The following is a 21089-nucleotide window of genomic DNA, read 5'->3' as shown; positions in this document are numbered from 1 at the left end:
TGCAACAACAACACCACCTGTGAGTTCTGCAATCTCCCCCCTCATACCCCTGAACTATGCCAACGCAAAATATGCGCCAACTGCTTTGGTCCACACCCCGCTTCAGCTAGAGACTGTCCTAAATACCTTGAGCAAAAACAAATATTAAAAATAAAAACACAAAATAAGTGTAACTTCAACGAAGCCAAGCGGCTATTCAAGCTACAAAACCCGTTTTCTCTCAATGGAAAACAAACGTATGCATCCGCAATAACCTCCGAACCTTCCCCTGTCCTACTACCCAGTACAACCGCCGAAAATTCACCATCTCATCCTATCTCAAAAACAACAACTTCTGACGCTTCTCAAAACACAGCAAATGACATAAACACGAATAAGCCACCCGCACTCCCTTTACCCAAGCACTCACTCAACTCAGAAGATAATACCACAACCCACTTCGCATCTCTCTCCCCCAACTTTCTTAAAAATAACAAAAGCACTACAGTACAAGAATCATCATCTCTCGTAACACAGCCGAACACAACTAGCTCACTTACTCCAACATCTCACAGCATACCATCACATAACTTGAGCTCGTTTACAATAAACAACTCAGATATGAGTGCCCGGGCACTCACAGAGCATACGCCTCACCTCAGTGCAAACTCTTTTAATAACTCAATCGAAAATCCAATTGCTCACACGATTACAAATACTATCAATTCCTCAGAAACTCTCTCTAATTACCAACTGCCCGATGACTACATGAATTATGTACATTATCAACTCCACTCTACATCAGTCTCTCAGGTTCAAGTTGATGATATAGAAATAGATCACGACGAGCCTACACTATGAGCTGTTTTCATTTAACAGCTTTTATAGTGAATTATAATTAATATTATAAATTATGATACTTAATATTCTACAATGGAATATTAAAGGATATCACAACAACTACCAAGATTTAGAACTCTTAATAAAAGATCGCAGACCCCACGTTATATGTATCCAGGAAACTCACCTTAAACACAATTACCTTCCACATCCACCAAAACAATACTCAGCGCATTTTCATAATTTCCCTCATATAACTAACGCTAAGCAAGGCTGTGGCATACTAGTGCACAATAGTATCCCACATAAAATCTTAAATATCACCTCTAACATCTCAGCAGTCGCCGTAGAAGTTAATCTTCAATATCCGGTAACCATTGTATCTATATACATTCCACCACTCCAAAAGTTTTCGGTCTCCGACTTGGAGGCAATCACCTCATCAATTAACACACCTGTAGTTCTAGCCGGAGATTACAATAGCTGGAGCCCCCTATGGGGCTCACCTAAAGCCAACCCCAGAGGTATAGTAATAGAAGACTTTATACTGAGTTCAAACCTATGTGTACTTAACAACAATAGCCCAACACACTTCTCTACACACAATACTTTCACACACGTAGACATAACTTTGTCGTCACCCCAATTACTCCCACTTACAACTTGGTACACGCTAAAAGATTTACACAACAGCGACCATTACCCAATAATCTGCTCGATTTCATTCCCTTCAAACAATTCTTACAAAAACCCTAAGCCAGCTAGATTCAATACAGCTAAGGCTAACTGGGATAAATACCAAGTCGCTCTTAGCTCCAACCATCTACCGGAATTTACGCAAAGGAACCCTAATAAAGAAGTAGCGATTATCTCAAAAGCAATTAGAAATGCAGCAAATGTAGCTATACCAACAACCTTCCACCCATATAGATCAAGGCAAGTCCCATGGTGGAGTCCCGCTTTAAGCGATCTTCATAAAGTAAAAGTTAAAGCCTGGAGGGAATATCAACAAATAAGAACTCTCGATTCTTTGATTAATTTTAAAAAAAAGAACGCCCTATTCAATAGGGAAAAGAAATCGGCCAAACGTAGAAGCTTTGAAAATTTTACGAAAGAAATTAGCCCAAACTCCGCAACAGCAACTATTTGGAAAAGAATAAAAACTCTCACAGGTACATATAACCCCACTAGCATTTCATCTATAAATATAAATAGTTCAAACATAACAAATAGAAGCGACATATCTTCCGAATTCGCCCAACATTTTTCAAAATCTTCTGAAAATTCCAACTTCCCACCGCAATTCATTGCTTCTGCCAGAAACGTTACCACCATGCGCACAAACGATAATACCGACTATCTAGCAAAACATCTCGAGACCGATATCAATTTCAGTGAACTGGAGTATGCTCTAAAATCGGTGAAAGGTACCACTCCGGGATTTGACAAAATTAATTACGAAATGCTAAAAAAAATACCGAAACCCACAATGCTAAGACTACTCCAGCTCTACAATTCCATTTTCGACTCCGGAGTGATTCCACAAAGTTTTAAGACTGCCACAGTAATCCCAATACTCAAACCAAATAAAGAACCAAACGACTTAAGAAACTATAGGCCCATTTCACTAATTCCGTGCATGAGCAAAATCATGGAAAAAATAATCGCTACAAGGTTGATGTGGTATTTAAATACCAAAAAGCTTCTATCTCCATTCCAAGTAGGATTTCAGTCTGGGAAAAGCACCTTAGATGCACTTCTCTTTCTAGATCACCACATATGTAAAAATCTCTCAAAAAAGAATCACATTTCTATCCTTTCCGTAGATTTTGCCAAGGCATTTGACAACATCGGTTGTCACGTGGTCTTGCAAAAACTACAGGAATGGCAAATCGGCCCAAAAATTTTTGAATATGTGAAATCATTTCTGACAAAGAGAAAATTTCGTTGTAAAACAAATGACACCTTTTCCAAAACATTCCCCCTCCACAATGGAATTCCCCAAGGCTCGCCATTATCGGTCACACTTTTCTTGGTGGCATTCGACGACATAAGCAGACTTATGAGTAAACACCGTAACATCAAGCACTGCTTATATGCCGACGACCTTTACCTCATTTCCACCCAAACAAAAACCTCAAACATTGAAGAGTCTTTCAATAACGCCTTAAATGCCATACACAACTGGTCACTACCATCGGGCGCCCTAATCTCCTTAAATAAATGCAAACATTTGCATATTTGCAAAAAACGAAATTGTAGCGAAATAAATCTCAAAAATAATAACTATACTATACCTAACAATAATAATATGAAAATATTAGGTGTAACATTTGATTCCAAATATAACTTTAAGTATCATTGTTCTAATATAAGGAACGCACTAGCTACCAGGCTGAACATTATAAAATATCTATCCTCAAAAAAAAGCTATGTACATACTAACACCTTAATCGATATCACCAAACTAACAATTCTAAGCAAAATTGACTATGGATTACAAATCTATGGCTCCACCTCTAAAAATCACCTCAAAATGATCAAAGGCCCTTACCATTCTGCTGTGAGAAGAAGCCTAAGAGCATTTAGAACTACACCAATAAAGAACTTGCTAACCGAAGGGGGCTTTCAGACAATCGAATCCAGAATAAAATATCTCAGAAGCCGTATAATTTACAAACTCTACTCCTACTCACCAAACGTACTAAGTCGTGAAATCCAGCTACTTAACAAACGTAAAACGGCCATAAAAAGAAAATCCGCCTTGTGTGAGATAAAGGAACTTGCAGAATTTCTCAAATTAAATTTTTCCCCACCAAAACTTACGCCAGCAAAAATCCCACCATGGGAACTTGACAGAAAGATATTTATAAATGAGTTAACACTTCACCACAAAGACAAGACATGTCAATCTAAATTCCAAAAGCTATACACTAGCATCGTTACTCCACTAAAGCAGAAAGGATGGAGCTTTCTGTTTACCGACGGGTCAAAACAAAAAGACGGTGTATCATTTGCTGTTACAGACGAGAATGGTCTAACACAGTCCCACGGATTACTACCACAATATGCAAACATATTTGACGCAGAACTACAGGGATTAATCTCGGCACTACAAATGGCCAAAGAAACCAACAAATGCTACGTGATATGTACAGACAGTAAATCGGTATTCCTAGCTTCCCAAAAATTTCACATAAGAGACAGCCCATTACAATCGGTGCAACAACTACTTATGAACGCATCACCAAAAATAAAACTGATGTGGATCCCATCTCACTCAGGCATCTTGGGCAATGAACAAGCAGACCTAGCTGCAAAATCCTCGTTAAAAGACTGTCTTCACGTCTTCATGCCATTTGATGTGAAGTCACTAAAAACCTATTACTCTAACGCTCTACGTAAACATCTTAATGAGGAATGGTCAACTTACACACATCCATACAAAGATATAAACCCTCTCGGTGCACAAATCAAACTTCCAACCAACACTTCAACATGGGCCAACAGATGCTTCACACGCCTCAGATTGGGGCACACACTTATAACGCATGAATATATTTTGCAATCGAAATCTCAACCCAAGTGCCACTTCTGCAACAATAACAACCTAACAATTCAGCATATTTTATCAGATTGCCCAAATCTTCACGCTCAACGCTCTCAAGCATTTCAAACACAGAACACACTCCCGTTAATCCTACGATACCCCTCAGAATCTAATATAAGACTAATTGTTAACTTTCTTAAAGATATTGAAATGTTTCACTTAATTTAAACCTTTAGTAATAAGTATTATAACCCCCTCAGAATCTAATATAAGACAAATTGTTAACTTCCTTAAAGATATTGAAATGTTTCACTTAATTTAAACCTTTAGTAATAAGTATTATAACCATATGACTAAGCCGATAGCCTTGGTAGCTTGTGCTAAAAAGTTATTTTGTAATTTTAATTATAGATAACAAATAAATAATAATAATAAAACCATAGATCGAAAGTTTGTGAAATAATTTGAATAAAATTTTAGTTCCCTAGTAGTTTTATGGTGTTTATTATAAAGCCGAAAACAGTAACTGGCTTACTTCTCATGTATATAATTCTTGTTATTGTTTGACAGATTTGATATCAGTGCAGCAGAACCAGTAAAAGATCTATGGCCAATTTCTTTCTTTAGTTAAAATTTGGGAAAGAAAAACATGAACTGGCCTAAGAAAGGGTGGAATACATACAATAAAACTGTTAAATAAGCAACAACAAAAAATTGTAAAGGGAATACTCAGAAGGAATACTAAACATCAAAAACAGTTTTTGAAGTTCGTTGCGTATCACATCTATATATATAAAAATGAAATGATGTTCGTTTGTACGCATTTTTTTGGGCCGATACGAGGCCAATTTTATTCGTTCTTTTTTCATATTATAGGGATCCACTAGGGGAAGGTTTTTAGCAAAAAAAAATTTCTTTTAAATATTTTATTCATATAAAAAAAAGACAAAATCAAAATATTGTACAAAACAAAACTTGCTCGATTCTTAGATTAAAGTAAGTTTCGAATCGACATTCATTTTACGTGTACAACCTTTTTGGATTTTTCGTTATTATATACAGAAATTTCAAATGATTCGAATGAAATTTTTTTTTTTTTTTATTTCTTCCATAAAATATTACACCTGTCGTTAGACAATAAGTAATTTGATTTACAAAAAGATGGAATGAGAGTGATATTGAAGGGCCAATGCCCCCAAGCTCATTTAGAAGAAATATATAACTACATATTATTTAAAAACAAGTGGTTAACAAACAATGACATATACGATTAGTTGACAATTGATTACAAGGATTTTGCAAGATCTGTTGGTGTATGACGGTTAAGCCGACTTTGGGTAGATTTTTCTTTATTTGGTAGTCTTCTCATCATAGAATTTGTATGCGTTAATAGTCTATTTATGTGTCTTCTGCTAGCGCTTTGTATTGTTTCATCAATAGTATCGATGTCAAGGTCGCGATGAATATCTGCGTTAGGTATGTACCAAGGTGCATTAGTTAAGGTCCTAAGTATTTATGAAAATAATGTTTCAATTCAATTGAGCAATGCTTTCTTTGACCAATTCTATATGGAAATGAATGCGTTTGCAAACGACGTTTTCGGCTATGAACAAATGTTGGAATCGAATGAAAAAGGAAAGAAACGCGAAATGATAAAAAAAATTCTTGGAAAATTTAAAAAATTTAAAATTCATTGGAAAAATTCAAAGGTAATAAGAACATACACAAGATAAAGTTAGAATTCGAACTTTTAGATTTATTTTGTTTATTTCTCATTTTTTCAGAAGTACACCACACAACAACTCATTCCAACTCTGATTTTGAAATCCTGTTGGAATTGGTGATCGATAATTTTGTCACTATAATGGTCAATGGAAATTTGCGTGTATCAGACCCTGCATATTATTTACCATATCAACTTTTTATGGAACATATGGACCAAATAAATAATTTAGTTTTGTTTTGATTTTTTGCAACATTTTGGTTTTCAGTTAATACAATAAAAACAATACTGTTTTTTCGTGAACACAAAATTCTAAATTTATTACGTTGTTTGTTTAGAATTTTTTTAGAAAAAAAGTAAATTTTTTAGTCTGTAGTCTGTGCAACCTCAGCTCCACTTTCCTATTGAGCTGTGGCCGAACAGCTGCAGAACAGGTCACCAGCCTCCTCGCGGATTTCGCTGCCAGGTTTTGCGTAATAAGATCAATAGGTGGCATGCTGAGAATCATTTCCAGCGCCACCGTTGGAGTGGTTTTCATGGCTCCTGTTATGCACAGAGCAGCGAGTCGCTGAATCCTTTCCAGTGGCATTAAGTATGTCAGTTTTCTTGTCACAGTCCACCATACTAGGGCCCCATACAACAATATCGGTCTAACTACTGCCGTGTAGCACCAATGCATCAGAGTGGGTGATAAACTCCAACTAACGCCCAGCATTCTTTTACATGCGTACAACGCATTACTGGCCTTTTTCATCCTTTCCTCAACATTGTGCTTCCACAGCAATTTACTGTCTAGTATTACTCCGAGGTACCTCGCATGATCTTTGAGAAGTAGTTCGTTGTTGCCTAGCTTCGGAAAATTCCAGGAAGGGATCTTGTACTTCCTGGTAAAAAGTACCATGTCCGTTTTTTCCGCGTTTATCCCTAGCCCTGCGCGAGATGTCCATTGGTGGTTTTAAGTGGGTTATTCATCACATTACTGATGGTGTCCAGGTACTTTTCCGTAACTACTATAGCTTATCATCTGCATATGCGACTAGTTTAAACACAATCTTATCTCCAGCCAAAATCGGCACGATAATTTCACACATATTCGCACACTCGCTGCTTTTATCGCTGCTGTCAGCAGCTGCAGAAGTATTTTTGACTTTTCTGCTAATGAAGAGAGTAGGTATGTGGTGCATAATATTTTTTTTTGAATATTTGTAATGTTTTCGAGTTAACTATTTTCTTTATTTATTTATTTTTTTAACTCTGCATAGTCCCATGGTGAAATTATTTTAAAATTAAGCTCTTTAACAGACCTTTATTCGGCTCTGAGCAAATTTAACAAAATCAGCTGAAGAGCTGACGTCACTTGAGGTGTGTTTCCAAAAAAACTGAGATTGTATTGGTGATATATGAAAATAAAAACACCAATAACACTTCGTTGCCGTCTGAACAACGACTGATTGGATGAGCGTTTGAATATGTTATGTGTGAAATGTTCGTGCAGAATTGGTCTGCCGAATACCCAAATGACCTGGCAGCCAAAGTTCCCCTCACAATTCAAAATTATTTTTCACCATAGCTAAATAGCAAACCTGGTCATCTATCGTTCTTTCATTCTTCAACCAAAAATATACAAGTCAAACTATATACAAAATTTAGAAGAATTCAAAAAGTTTTCGTTTAAATTTTGAACTTTGAAAAATTGAATTTTGAAAAATTTTCAGGTACGCAGTAACGTGGCCCATGAAATTTTTTTAAAATAAATGCAAGTTGTAAACGGCTCAAAAACCCTTTTTTTTTGTTTGAGGGCTTTTCGGTCTTTACTCTTTATACAAATTAATATATTGTGGAAGAAAGTTCACAATACCGATTCCGAAAAGAAATTAAAACCACCAGATTTATAAGTGGCACTTCTTATATGAACAGGACCAAGAGCTGTCACTAAAATAAAAATTTGCTTTAAATCAACGCGACTCTTGACCTGCTTAAAACTTTTTTTTACCTTGTTTACTCCTCTCGGGAGCATACGGCCTCGACAAGACTCAGTCTTGCGTTGGTTTCGTTAATCTGCTTTGTTTTCTGACAGGTTAGATGATTAGCCTGCCGCTATCAGTCCTAAGTGGTGGAAATGCCCACCTGTCGTTGCTTAGGAACAACGCCTTCTAACTGCTTGGAGTGCCATCTGTGTCTAACGTTTTTCTGGCAGAAGGATCGCACAGATAGTTGAGGACTTCGCTAAATTTCGTGAGTCTGCGCTATTACCGCGGTCGCCCGCTTCATCTTGCTGGCGCTAGTGATGCAATGGATAACTGTGTGTTTTTCTTTACTGGTTTTAGCAGCCACAATGCAAATAATGCGCTGACTATTGTGCGGGAATAAAGATGGGCAGGATAAGTTTTTGGGGTTGAGGAAAGGAATTGGAAGAATCTCTCTTTGTTTTATTTTTTAGAAACAGGGAAAGTAGGTTAATTTGGAAAAGTGGGAGGACCGTGCTTTACGTGGCTTACAACATATATTTTAACCGAAATTAATTGACTATAAAATGCATTTATATTTCCAAGCAGGCTGGATTGGAAGAAGGATAGAGTCTGCACGGACTTTGGTACCTCTGTTTTCACCGACGGATCCAAGATGGAAACTGGAGTTGGAGCGGGAGTTTTCTTGAAATCAGCCAATATTTCAGTCTCCTTCAAACGGCCGGCAAGCACAGGCTTTCGAGATCCCGCGAAGGGAATATCATTTCCGATAGCCAAGCTGCCCTCAAACCCCTGTCGTCGCCATGTTGAAGATCTCTTCTAGTCAACTCCCGTAAGGAGGAGATGAAATGTATGCAGGAAACATTTCTCTTATCTGTGTTCCAGGGCATAGGAGTATAGAAGGAAATAATATTGCCGAAGAGTTTGAGAGAGTCTCAGAGACTTCCTACCCGGCCATCGATGTCTCACTGACTGTTATTCAGGGGATACTGCACAATTTCTTTCTTAGCAAAGCGCAAGGCAGATGGAGTTCTATGTGCTATCTGAAAAATACTTTGGCCTTAGTACGACAGAAGCAGGATGCTTAATGTACTGGAGATTCCTTGCTACTCAATTACCAAATTCGTAGCGGTGGTCACCAGTCACTAGGTGATCGGAGTTCATGCGGAGAAACTGTGGTATGCCGAGTCCGATTGCTAAGAGCATAAGGATCTTTAGAAAGGCTGAGGCAGTTCTCCAGCCTAGATCTCTCCTGCACTACACATACAGCCCTGGATTGGTTTTCTTCCTTTAATTTTGTAGTTTTTTGAAGGTAGTGGTCTACATCATGGCATCAAAACGACACTCCAGTGCTACTTATAGTGTAGCTGTGGTACTCTTGCCATCTAGCCTATCTACCTATAAAATTGCGTACTTGAATTTATTCTAAAAATTTAGATCAGAAAATTTTGTAAAAGTTTGATTTATGTGGTTTTAGCTTAAGAATATACAATTAAAAAAAATCAGACTCGAGCAACATTTCAAACATAAAAAAACTAATTATCATGCACTTACATACAAATGTAATCATATTAATATATTTTGCTATCCTCTGCTGATATCTGCCATAAATAAATTTTAAGTCCGAACAAAATTCAGCGGTGCAGTGCAATCACAGAAATACGCCACAAATAATTTAAAAATCGAAAGCGTCTAACACAAGTAAATTGACCAAAATGAAAAGGACATTTGAAGTGTCAGACGCAACTAATTAAGACATTTACTCACTCCATGCCGAGATCGTAGAAAGGATACTGCAATATGGCAATGGGTATAGCTGCAAAACATTCAAAGAGAGAGAGAAAAAAATCATAATTGAAGCAAGTCATTTCTATCCAAGCAATTCTCTTTTGCATACTCACTAATCGTATTGTGTTGGAAAGTGTGAAAAGCATTGACATTCGATGGTGATGTGGCCCAACCAAGCGGTTCCGGTCGATAGAGATTATCCAATTTATCTCGCATTTGCCATTGCAGCACTCCAACCATATTCTCCAAATGTGTGCTCACATTCACCCGCACACCCGCATAGTGCGCATTCAGTGCTGTTGCATTGCGTAGCCAATCCGGAAAGCCAATAAAACTTTTCATAGATGCTGACTTTTGTAGCGTTCCGCGTTTGGTTTCCTTATCCATCCAGGAGGTGTGGCGCACCAGCGTATCGAATGCATGTCTTATGTCGCTTAACATGCGCTGCACCTTGGGCAATTTGTGACGTGTGAAATCATCATCGGCCAGCACGTAGCTCACCGCCATACCCATCAGGCTGTTAATGCCATGTGCACAATAGAGCGAACGTGGCGAACCGCCTTCGGTGCCAATAATCTGACTCATGTACTCGTAATGCAGCAGGCGCATCTCGCTGGTGGTGTGCAGTATCAACTCCTCGACCACACTGAGCCAAATGTAGAATTCGATGTGTGTTGGCGGTACGTCGAGCAAATACTCTGATACGGTTTGAAGGTACACAATGTCCGCATGGCTGGTTATGATTGTCAGCTCGGATACGTTGAACTTTTGCAAGTGATTTGCATCCTTCATCATCAGTTGTAAATATTTCTCCCAGTTGAGCATTGTTTTCGGTGCGATTAGTTTGTCTGTTAGATTCTGTAGATCAGCGACGGATATGTAAACGATATCCTCAAGAGGATTTGTCATGGTTTTGGTCATATTTTCTGCGTCATCTTTCAACTGGAAGGAGAAGAGTGTATAATATAATAATGAATTCGCCTTGTTTCATTCTGAGCTGACAGCCACATGGACACGGCGAAAGAAAAAAAAAACAACTCAGCTGATTTACCAACACCACTATGATATGTGAATGTTTACGGATATCGATTTTTGGTCAAATTCTCGAATTCATGGTGAAAAGATTTTTGCAGGTGTGGCCCAAGGATGATGGATTTACAAGGTTTACTCTTCAACTGGGGAATGGTGAAAAAGAAAATTATGAGGGGAACTTCTGTAGCCCCGTCTCTTTAGGCTTAGGCAGCCGAATACTACACGATCATTTCACACATAGTCACACTTGTTACACACTCGTCCAATCAATCGTTGTTCAGAGGGCTACGAAGTGACATTGCCTAAATTGTTTTGGTATATCACCACTACAATATCAGTTTTTTGTAAACACATCCCAAGCAATGTCAGCCAATCAGCTGATTCTGTCAAATTCACTCAGAGCCGAATAGCGGTATATTAAAGAGCACACCTCTAAAAATCTTTTCACCAAATGTGTGGCCAATATCAGACCGTTAATCGGCGAATTCGACAGAATCAGCTGCTGAGCTGACGTTACTTCGGATGTGTTTAGAAAAAACTGAGATTGTAGTGGTTATATACGAAAAAAAAGAATGAATACAACCTCCACTCATGTAAGTTCGTTGCCATCTGTACAAGGACTGATTGGACGAGTGTGTGAATACTTGTGAAATGGGCAGGCTACTGAGTACCCTGTTGCGTGTCGCGTAATTTTTGGCTTTCCCCATAGTTTCCCAACCTTCGTAAATTTTAAAGCGAATTAAGTACTGATGGTGGCGCCTTCTCAACAAAAGGATGAGAGATTTCAGGCTTGTGAAAATTCAGTTAATGGCTTGCTAATATTGTGATTTGTGAGATTTCAATTAAACAAATTAATGAAAACGAAGTGCCGCATTTCAAATTGTGAAAGCACAAACTAACATAAAGCCTTCAAATGCAGTTTTGTTTTTGCGTTTTTATGCGTAAGATGTCATAGCAAGAAAATGTGTGATAGTCTCTATTGTTTTTGCCTACTTCCTCCTCACAAACAAATAAGTTCTCTTCCTTTTGTTCGTTTATTCATGGGTTCTAACGACACAGCGAATTCGGAAGACATAACCATGTATTCTATCATCCTTGGAGACATACCATATTTTTGGCTCTAACTCGAAAATTTCGCATGGAATATTATCCTTCTAAGCTCTCCTTGAACTGATAGGACAGTGTGGCATTCGACCTGGAAAGCCTACCATCGACTAAATATTCACAAATCTTGAAAAATACCCATGCAAGGAGCATCGACACACACCATCTTTTCGTCGATTTTAAAGCTGCATTCGACTGTACGAAAAGGTACCCCAACAAAACTAATACGGCAACGCAAGACAACGTTGCTTAATACGAGCAGCGCCATCAGCATTTTGAAGGACCTCTCCAAGTCGTTTGATACCAAACGAGGTTTCAGACAGAGAGACTCGCTGTTGGTTGACTTCTTTAACCTGATGTTGGATCGTGCGAGCCGCAGAACTTAATCGCTCAGGCACAATATTTCATAAGAACGTAAAATTGCTAGCGTATTCCGATGATAATTCCAAACTGGATAAAGAGGCAAAGCGAATGGGTCTGGTGGTGAACGAGGATAAAACGAAGTACCTCCTGTCTTCAAACAAACAGTTGGCGCACTCACGTATCGGCACCCACGTCACTGTTAACAGTTATGATTTCGAGGTTGTAAAGGACTTCGTATATTTAGGAACCAGCATTAACACCGATAACAATGTCAGCCTTGAAATCCAACATAGAATCTCTCTTGTCAACAAGTGCTACTTTGGACTAAGTAGGCAACTGAGTAGTAAAGTACTCTCTCGACGAACAAAACTACCACGCCACAAGGCTCTCATCATGCCCATCCCAACGTATGACACAGTAGCGTGGAAGATGACAACATCCGATGAAGCGACGCTTGGAGTGTTTGAGAGAAAGATTCTGCGAAAGATTTTTTGGCCTTTGCACGTTGGCAACGGCGAATATCGCAGGCGATGGAACGATGCGCTGTATGAGCTTTACGACGACATAGACATAGCGCAGCGAATAAAGCGGCTGGATCATGTCGTACGAATGGATACAAACGCTCCGGTTCTGAAAGTATTCGATGCGGTACCAGCTGGTGGTAGCAGAGGAAGGGGAAGGCCTCCCCTGCGTTGGAAAGATCAGGTGGAGAAGGACTTGGCTTCACTTGGCGCCTCTTAAGAAGAAGAAGAAGAAGCTCTCTCTTTAAAGTAGCCCAAAAGAAATAAATTAAATGACAAAAATGCCACCTGAGCGGCTAAATTGCTTTAGGAAATTCGCGTGAAGCAATAACGCGATACTCCGCACTGCACTAGATGCCAACGATACGGATATACACAGTTCCTTTGTAATCGCAGTTCACGACACGTTAAATATATTGGTAGGCACTTAAACACGTATTCTCCACGAAAAGGTACATCAAAGTATGTGAAATGCGTACTATGTGATGGCACCCATCCTGCAAATTATAAGGGTTACACAGCTCACAAAAAACTGCAACGAAAAAATTCCCTACATAGAGAATAAAAGAGCTTGGAAATTCAGCTCCCAATACCCGCGTGCCCAACCTACTTGACTTACTTACTTAGATGACACAACAAGCGTATGTCGGTTTAGGCCGAATCTAAAACGATGCGCCATCTAGCTCGGTTCGCTGCTTGCTGGCGCCAGTTGGAGACACCGAGTGCTGCCAGGTTATGCGTCACTTGATCTCCCCAACGTAGATTGTGCCGGATCACTTTCGATCATTCTCGAGACATGGCCAAGCCAGCGCATCCGCTATATTTTAATACGTTTCACTATATCCGCATCTCGGTATAGGCCATACAGCTCGCTGTTCCATTGGATACGACACTCATTCTCGCCTACGCGAAAGGGACCAAAGATTTTAGCTAGTATTAAAATGTCTTATGCCGGAGCCTTAAAAACAATTTGCCTTCCCAGCAGCAAGCGCAACCAACCTTGTGATTATCACCTTTTCCGTGGACTCCAATCCCATATGAGCAACAAGAACTATTCCTCAAAAGAAGCTATAAAAAGGGATATCGAAGCGTATTTTGGCTCCAAGGACAAACAATTTTTTGAGCAGGAAGTAAAAATTTGGCTAAACGTTGGGAAGACATTGTAAATAATGAAGGAAAATATATTATTGATTAATAAATACTTTAAATATCTTTTTTATTAATTTTAAAACCACCTTTAAAAAACGTTCGAACTTATGGACTGACCTGATATTAATAAAAGCACTCCATCTAAGGAACAAAATAATGGATTTGAAGAACTGAAAAGAATGGCCAGGACTCTGGTCGAACAGATGGGTCGAACTTATCCAGCACAGCTGTTAAACAGGAGCATTTCTCGCAGACAAAAATATTGACCCTGGCATCCACGACGCAAATTTCGTCCAGCGAGAAGGCCCATTTTGGCTTAATTGCTACCCAGGCCCATTCAAGAACACCCATTACAGCCATTGAAAACAACCGTTTGGTGCGGCCTATGGGCTGGAGGAATCATCGGCCCATATTTCTTCAAAGACGAGGCTGGCGCCAATGTAACAGCGAATGGCGAAAGCTATCACGCCATGATAAATGACTTTTTGATGCCGGAAATGAAAGCCCGTAATCTCCACAACATTTGGTTTGAACAAGACGGCGCTACTTGTCATACAGCCTGTGAAACAATGGATTTACTGACCGCTATTAGGAAAAACTTTTGATATCGAACTGAGCTGGTTCTCTTCTTAATTTGTATTGTATTTGTTTATTTTTATTTAAAAATTTTTTTGTTTTTGTTTTTGTTAGTACCCTAACTCACCGCATATAATCGCTTAGCGAACTTCACAGCCTGTAAAGACATATCGTCTATAGCTTCTTCCGTTGAGTCTACGTCTGCGTTGGGATTGAGATACAATACGTATAACTCGACCAGTTTCTTGATGTACGCCAAATAAGCGAGCAATCCCGCAGAAGTTCGTTTTTTTGATTCCTCTATCTCATCCTCTAATTCTTCACTATCCTCGCTATCCTCTTCGTGATTAGCTATTGCTTTCCGTTTGATTTTATTCAGCAGTTTGTGCATATCATCTTTGTTGCTATAAAAGATTTAAAAAAATGGTAAATGAGCTCACACATACGTCTCATTCGAGGCACTTACAATGGCAATGCGGAATCGCTTTCCGGTGTGCCCAATGCTATGCGACTAACCGTCCGATTTACTGGATCGGCGAATATATCAAACCCCACCACCAAATCCATACCTAAGCTTTGCTTGATAAGCACCAATGAACGCAACCAATTGAATTCTGTATCCTCGCCATATTTGCGCATCGCATCCGCGGAGAGTGAGACATTGAAACCGCTCGGCACTAATGGCAACTCGAATTTCCTGAGATAACCGATTAGTGGCTCCAGTTCACGCTTATCCAACAAATCGGTGTTCATGCAAGCACGATACATAATTTTAGCCTTCCCCACAGCTTCCGGTTCCTCGTTGCTGATGTTCGCTTGCAGGAATGAGCGAAGCGTGCGCATAATTTTCGCTTGCCGCTCGCGAAACCAGTCATTTGAAGTGGACGCATCAGGTTTGGGGTGATCGTCCGCCCAACGGCCACAGGTGAATTTATAAAAGTCCTCACAGGGATCAGTCTCTTCGTCCATTGAGTAGGTGAGGCCGGCCGCTGTGCGGAGGCACTCTTTGCTGCGACACACCTCGGTGTGCGTGCGACCTTTGCGTAGGCGAGAGAGGGAGAGTAGTATAAAGCTGAAATTCTTTGTTAAACGCAAATTTCTACTTACGACTTAAACATACAACGATTATAGTTATGAGTAAAATGATTATCAACAGTATGAGCAGACCAATTAAGGTCTTGTGGTAATATTTCCGACGAAATCTAAAAACAGTAAATAAAAGTAGGTATGTATACATGCATTTATAAACTGTACAGGGTGCTCCATTTAGTATTTTTGTTTTTTTTTTAGTTAAAATCTCAATTTTTCGCTTTATTATCAAACCAGAACCAGACCATTCAATGCCTATAAAAAATTTGTCGCTTAATCCGAAAACCAAAAAATATTTTTTTTCTGTTATTAATTTCCGAGATACAGGGCCCGACTTAGCCGAATGGGTTGATATGTAACTACAAGGTCTGGCACTCGAAGTGTAACCAACTTCAGACCGCTCACTCAGCTGATGTACGCGTATCAGCTGTCAGTTAGTTCGCTAAATAATAGTCCAGAGTATTCTAACCGCGCTCTCCAATCGTTTTCATCAAGCCTGGCGTTAAGGTAAATGCGAAATATTATCGGAAAAGTACTCTGAGGGTTGTTTTGATGCCGTGGGCAGACAAATATTTCGGTGGCAAACCATGAACTTTTCAACACCGCACCATTTCACAAAGCTCGAGTGAACCAAGAATGGCTAAAAAACAACGGTTTGACCTTCATAACGTAAACACAATGCCTCTCAAATTCACCAGACTCGAATTCGATGGATTATTCTCTTTGGGCAATTTTGGATAGCAAGATCCGAACTATAAGATTCACAAGTCTCGAGGCGCTGAAAAAAGCGATTGTCCGCGAGGGGGCCAAAATACTTGGAAGTCACATTCGGATAGCTTGCGATTCGTTTCTGGACCGTCATATCGAGCAAAAGTAAACTGATTCTTAATTCTGTATTATTTTCACACGTTTTTTTAATTTGAAATGAATAAAAGTTATTTTCTAAACTGAATTTATGGCCTTTTTAATTGGTTACACTTCGAGGACCGAACCCCGTTCACTTCGGAAGTGAGCAGATCTCCGTGCATGAAACACCAAATGATAGGCAAAATGTTATTCTAATGAACAACAAAAATAATAATATATTAAAAAAAAAAAAGGAAATACATTAAATGAACCACCCTGTATATTTTGGAATAATTAATTTAGATTGAAAAGAAAAATGTGAAGCTCTAGTATATAGTAATTAAGTCGTCAAAGCGATTAAAATACAATCAAATTTGCTCAGTAGTTTCTGTGAATGTTTTGCGAAAATTAACTCACTTCGATTGAACGCCGACGAAGGTGGATTTGTGAGGCGGACGCTTGCCTAGCGCGTCACTAGACCCATTAGCTCTGGGCAAATATGAAGTGTCGTCCGGCCCCGAGCCAGTGCTGTGTATGCTGAGGTTACCTGTAAATGTTTTTGAGGCATATTTATACGAGTGTACATACATACATATAAAAATACATTCGCATACATATACGTGTAAAATAATATTGTACGCTCTTCTAGAACTAAATAGTATTTAATATTTGTTAGAATTATATTCAGTTCGGTATTAGTCTATAACAAATATCACAGCCAATGTAATCATTTATAAAGGACACAGTCAGGTTTATATCACATTGTGATGAGGCGCTGGGAACTTGGCTCTATCACTCCTAAAATAAGTGTGAACTTTTTAAAAAATTTTGAAGGTTCCTGATTTCTGAGATCTTCGAACTGATTAAACATTAAAAAATTGCCTATCTATAATGATGAAGGGAGAGTAAAACTCTGGTACACAAAATGGGAAATATACTCTTCCTCTTTGCATTTAGACAGCTTCTGCTGAAGTCATATGCCCTCACGCTCATCCTCTAGCCATATCTGCGTATTAGTCAGTACCCTGTTAAAATTCAGACTGGGAATTGACACAATATCAATACCTTCCGGTAGGAATCCTCGAAATGTGGACTGGGACAGGTATGGTGAGCTTGAAACAGAGCGATTACCAAACCTGAAAAAACTCAAATCAGCAGAAATGATTGAAGATGCTACTAAGAAATTAGAAGGTACTTTAGTCAATTGCTTTGAGGAACTGTGTCCACTCAGGCAAAGTAGACAGGGGAAAGCGGTTCCTTGGTGGAACCCTGAACTGTCGAAGCTTCGTGTACGGTCCAGGAAACTTCTTAATAAGGCCTTGAAGACCAAAACAGAAGAGGACTGGGCCAATCATCGACTTACACAGAGAGAATATAAGAAAAAAGTACGGCAAGCCAAACTGGAATCCTATAGAAATTTCTGCAGTAACGTCGAAGAAATGAGGGAAACAGCGAGACTTTGTAAGGTCCTTCATTTAGACCGCTCAGTAAGGCTGGATTCCATTCGAAAACCTGATGGTTCATACACCATTTCCAAATCGGAAACGTTTAATGCTCTACTCGAAACCCATTTTCCGGGTAGTAGAACTCTCTCTGAGGCTGAGAGTGGCATGAACAATGACGGTGGCAACGGTGGAACCTCTAGGTACAGCTGATATATTGCTAGTCGGATAGTGACAAGGGAATCGATAAGGTTTTCCTTATCTTCCTTTGACAACTTTAAGTCCCCTGGACCTGACGGAATATATCCAGTAATGCTTAAAAAAGGAGGAGACAGGCTGATTGAGGCCCTGAAAAGGATCTTCACAGCCTGTCTTGCATTTGGTTACATACCATCCCAATGGCGACGCGTAAGAGTAGTATTTATTCCAAAACCAGGAAAAGATGACTATTCCCTAGCAAAAAGTTTCAGACCAATCAGTTTGATATCGTTCATGTTGAAAAGTCTGGAACGAGTGGTGGAGAAACATATTCGAGTGGGGGTATTGCCGAGAAGTCCACTTAGTAGAAATCAACACGCTTACCAGAGTGGAAAATCATGTGAATCAGCCTTACACGATCTTGTTAGCAAGATTGAAGCTGGGCTGGAAGCTGACGAATACACAATGGGCGTGTTCGTGGACATTGAGGGGGCTTTTGATAATGCCACTTTCGGCTCGATATGTTCTTCTGCCGAACGACACGGAGTTAATCAAGCCATTATAAAATGGATATACTCCATGCTCTCTGAGAGGCTGTTAACCGCTGGTGGGAGCGACGACGAGCAAATCACAGTCAGGGCCAAGCAAGGATGTCCCCAAGGGGGTGTTCTTTCTCCGCTGCTGTGGTGCTTCGTCGTAGACTCCCTATTAGCGGAGATGCAGGAACTCGGCTTTCACGTCCAAGCATATGCGGACGACGTCTGTGCGCTAACATCGGATAAACCCTTAAGGAGGCTTTGCACGGAAGAGCAGAGGATCCTTGACAGAATCGATGATTGGTGCATGAGACAAGGTCTTTCCGTTAATCCGAACAAAACAACCATAGTCTTGTTTACGAAAAAACGGAAATTGGATGGACTCAGTCTTCCAACACTGAAAGGTGTGACACTTGGTCTTTCCAACGAAGTTAAATATCTAGGAGTAATCTTGGATAAGAAGCTGACCTGGGAGACACACGTTTCACTGAAGGTGAATCGTGCATTGAAGATTTTTCAGCAATGCCGCAGAGCCTTTGGCAAAACTTGGGGTCTGAAACCTGCTGTGGTCCTATGGATATACACGGCACTTATCAGACCAATCATCACTTACGCTGCTGTGGTCTGGTGGCGACGGAGCATGGTTAAGTCCACAATCCGGGAACTATACAGGATACAAAGAAGTGTATGTTTATGCATAACGGGTGCCATGAGTACAACCTCTGGTGATGCCCTAAATGCTATGCTTAATTTGCTCCCCCTGGATCTTAAGATACAACAGGAAGCAATAAAAGCAATGTGTAGACTCCATAAATATGGTTTCTGGCACGAAGATGGAACTTCGGGACACAGAGAAATCTTTAAGTTGCTGTCGGAGCAGTATCCACTGTTTTTGGCACCTAAAGATGACCTGATACCCACAGTTTCGTTCGGAAGGAAATTTGATGTCAGATTTCCATTGCGTGAGCAATGGAGCAATCCAGAATGCATGCAGGGAGGTTTGACGGATATTTTCTTTACCGATGGGTCCAAGACTGAAATAGGGTCTGGAGCCGGATGGTACTTAAACGATAGTAATAAGTATCACTATGCTATGGGGGGAATGGCAACTGAAGTTTTTGCCATCCTAAAAGTAGCCGAATGGATAATCGAGAGGAGATGGAGCGGGAAACAGATTGGAGTGACAGTCAGGCTGCATTGAAGGCCCTGGAGAACGCGAAGCAAACCTCGAAGATTGTTCAAGAATGTAAGAAGAAGCTTACTTCTGTCGCAAGACAAAACAGGCTTGTTCTTATATGGGTTCCGGGACACTACGGTGTTCAAGGAAACGAAATTGCCGACGAATTGGCCAACCGTGGATCAGCGGTGCCCCCACAGGGGCCAGAGCCGATAATCGGAATCAGTCCCGCAGGAATCAAGAATTGGATCAATGATTATGTAGGCAATCTACATAAAGAGCGATGGTCCGGTCTAGAACGCTGCAGAACTGCAAAGTGTTTTGTGACAAGTCCGAACAGAAAACTGTCAAACTTTCTACTAAAACTTAGAAGGAAAGACATTCGGTTGATGGTCGGCATCATTACAGGACACAACCCATGGGGTCAGCATATGACCACCATTGGAATCATCGAGGACCCGGTATGCCTGTCCTGCTTGGAGGAGGTGGATAGCACTGAGCACTTTCTCTGTGAGTGTCCTGCCTTTGCTAGAGCGCGACTACGGGTATTGGGTTCCGATGTCATGGGAATGAGTAATATTCGTTCTCTAAAACTGAAGGATATTTACAGATTCGCCAAAGAATCTGAAAAATTCTCACAGGACTAACTATCTCTATCTCTGTCTCTATTCTTTCCTATCTCTTTCTCTGATACTTTTCTCCCTCCCTCTTTAACTATCTACCCCCTTTACAGAGCTTTAAATACAATGGGCTTTTTAGCCTGAGTGTTTTAGGAGCCACCAAATCTCCTGGTGCTCCTTGGCTCGACCTCTTCAAATTCAACAACCCTGTTAAAATGGAAATAGGAAGTGTGTATTCGTAGAACTATACATACAACGTACAACTGTAACATTGATATGTTGTTAGTCGAAATAATTTACGATAAAAATATGATAGTACATTTTTAATTCGAAGGATTCAGGTTCACTTGCAAAAAAAATACTAAACTTCAGTACGCACAAAGTATTATTATTTAAACTCAAAGCTAGCCATACTGGATATTAGAAATGCTTTCAACCGTTTAAGTTGGGACGACGTAATTGAAGCCTTAAAGGTAATATTTAAGATCCCGAATTATCTACTGAAGATTATTCGTAGCTATCTAAGCAATCGCGTGCTCTTGTATGAAACGCGAGAAGGATGCAAGGCTAAACAAATAACAGCAGGTGA

At 39.8% G+C, this 21089-nt stretch overlaps 1 protein-coding gene across 1 annotated transcript in view; it reads right to left on the bottom strand.

Moving 5' to 3' along the window:
* Positions 1–21089, bottom strand: part of LOC129253123 (phosphate-regulating neutral endopeptidase PHEX) — a 49766-nt gene that overhangs the window by 3311 nt on the left and 25366 nt on the right. Inside the window, exons 2-7 of the mRNA XM_054891383.1 lie at positions 16945–17074; positions 15700–15794; positions 15059–15629; positions 14720–14996; positions 9961–10789; positions 9827–9875 (exon numbers count right to left, since the gene is read on the bottom strand). Of these exons, the coding sequence (XP_054747358.1) occupies positions 9827–9875; positions 9961–10789; positions 14720–14996; positions 15059–15629; positions 15700–15794; positions 16945–17074 (1951 nt within the window). The remainder of the gene's footprint in view (positions 1–9826; positions 9876–9960; positions 10790–14719; positions 14997–15058; positions 15630–15699; positions 15795–16944; positions 17075–21089) is intronic.

This window comes from Anastrepha obliqua, chromosome 1 (genome assembly GCF_027943255.1).
Source record: "Anastrepha obliqua isolate idAnaObli1 chromosome 1, idAnaObli1_1.0, whole genome shotgun sequence".
Classification (NCBI taxonomy): domain Eukaryota; kingdom Metazoa; phylum Arthropoda; class Insecta; order Diptera; family Tephritidae; genus Anastrepha; species Anastrepha obliqua.
Note: the sequence above shows the minus strand (reverse complement) of the source record. Positions and strands in the feature narration are given on the sequence as shown.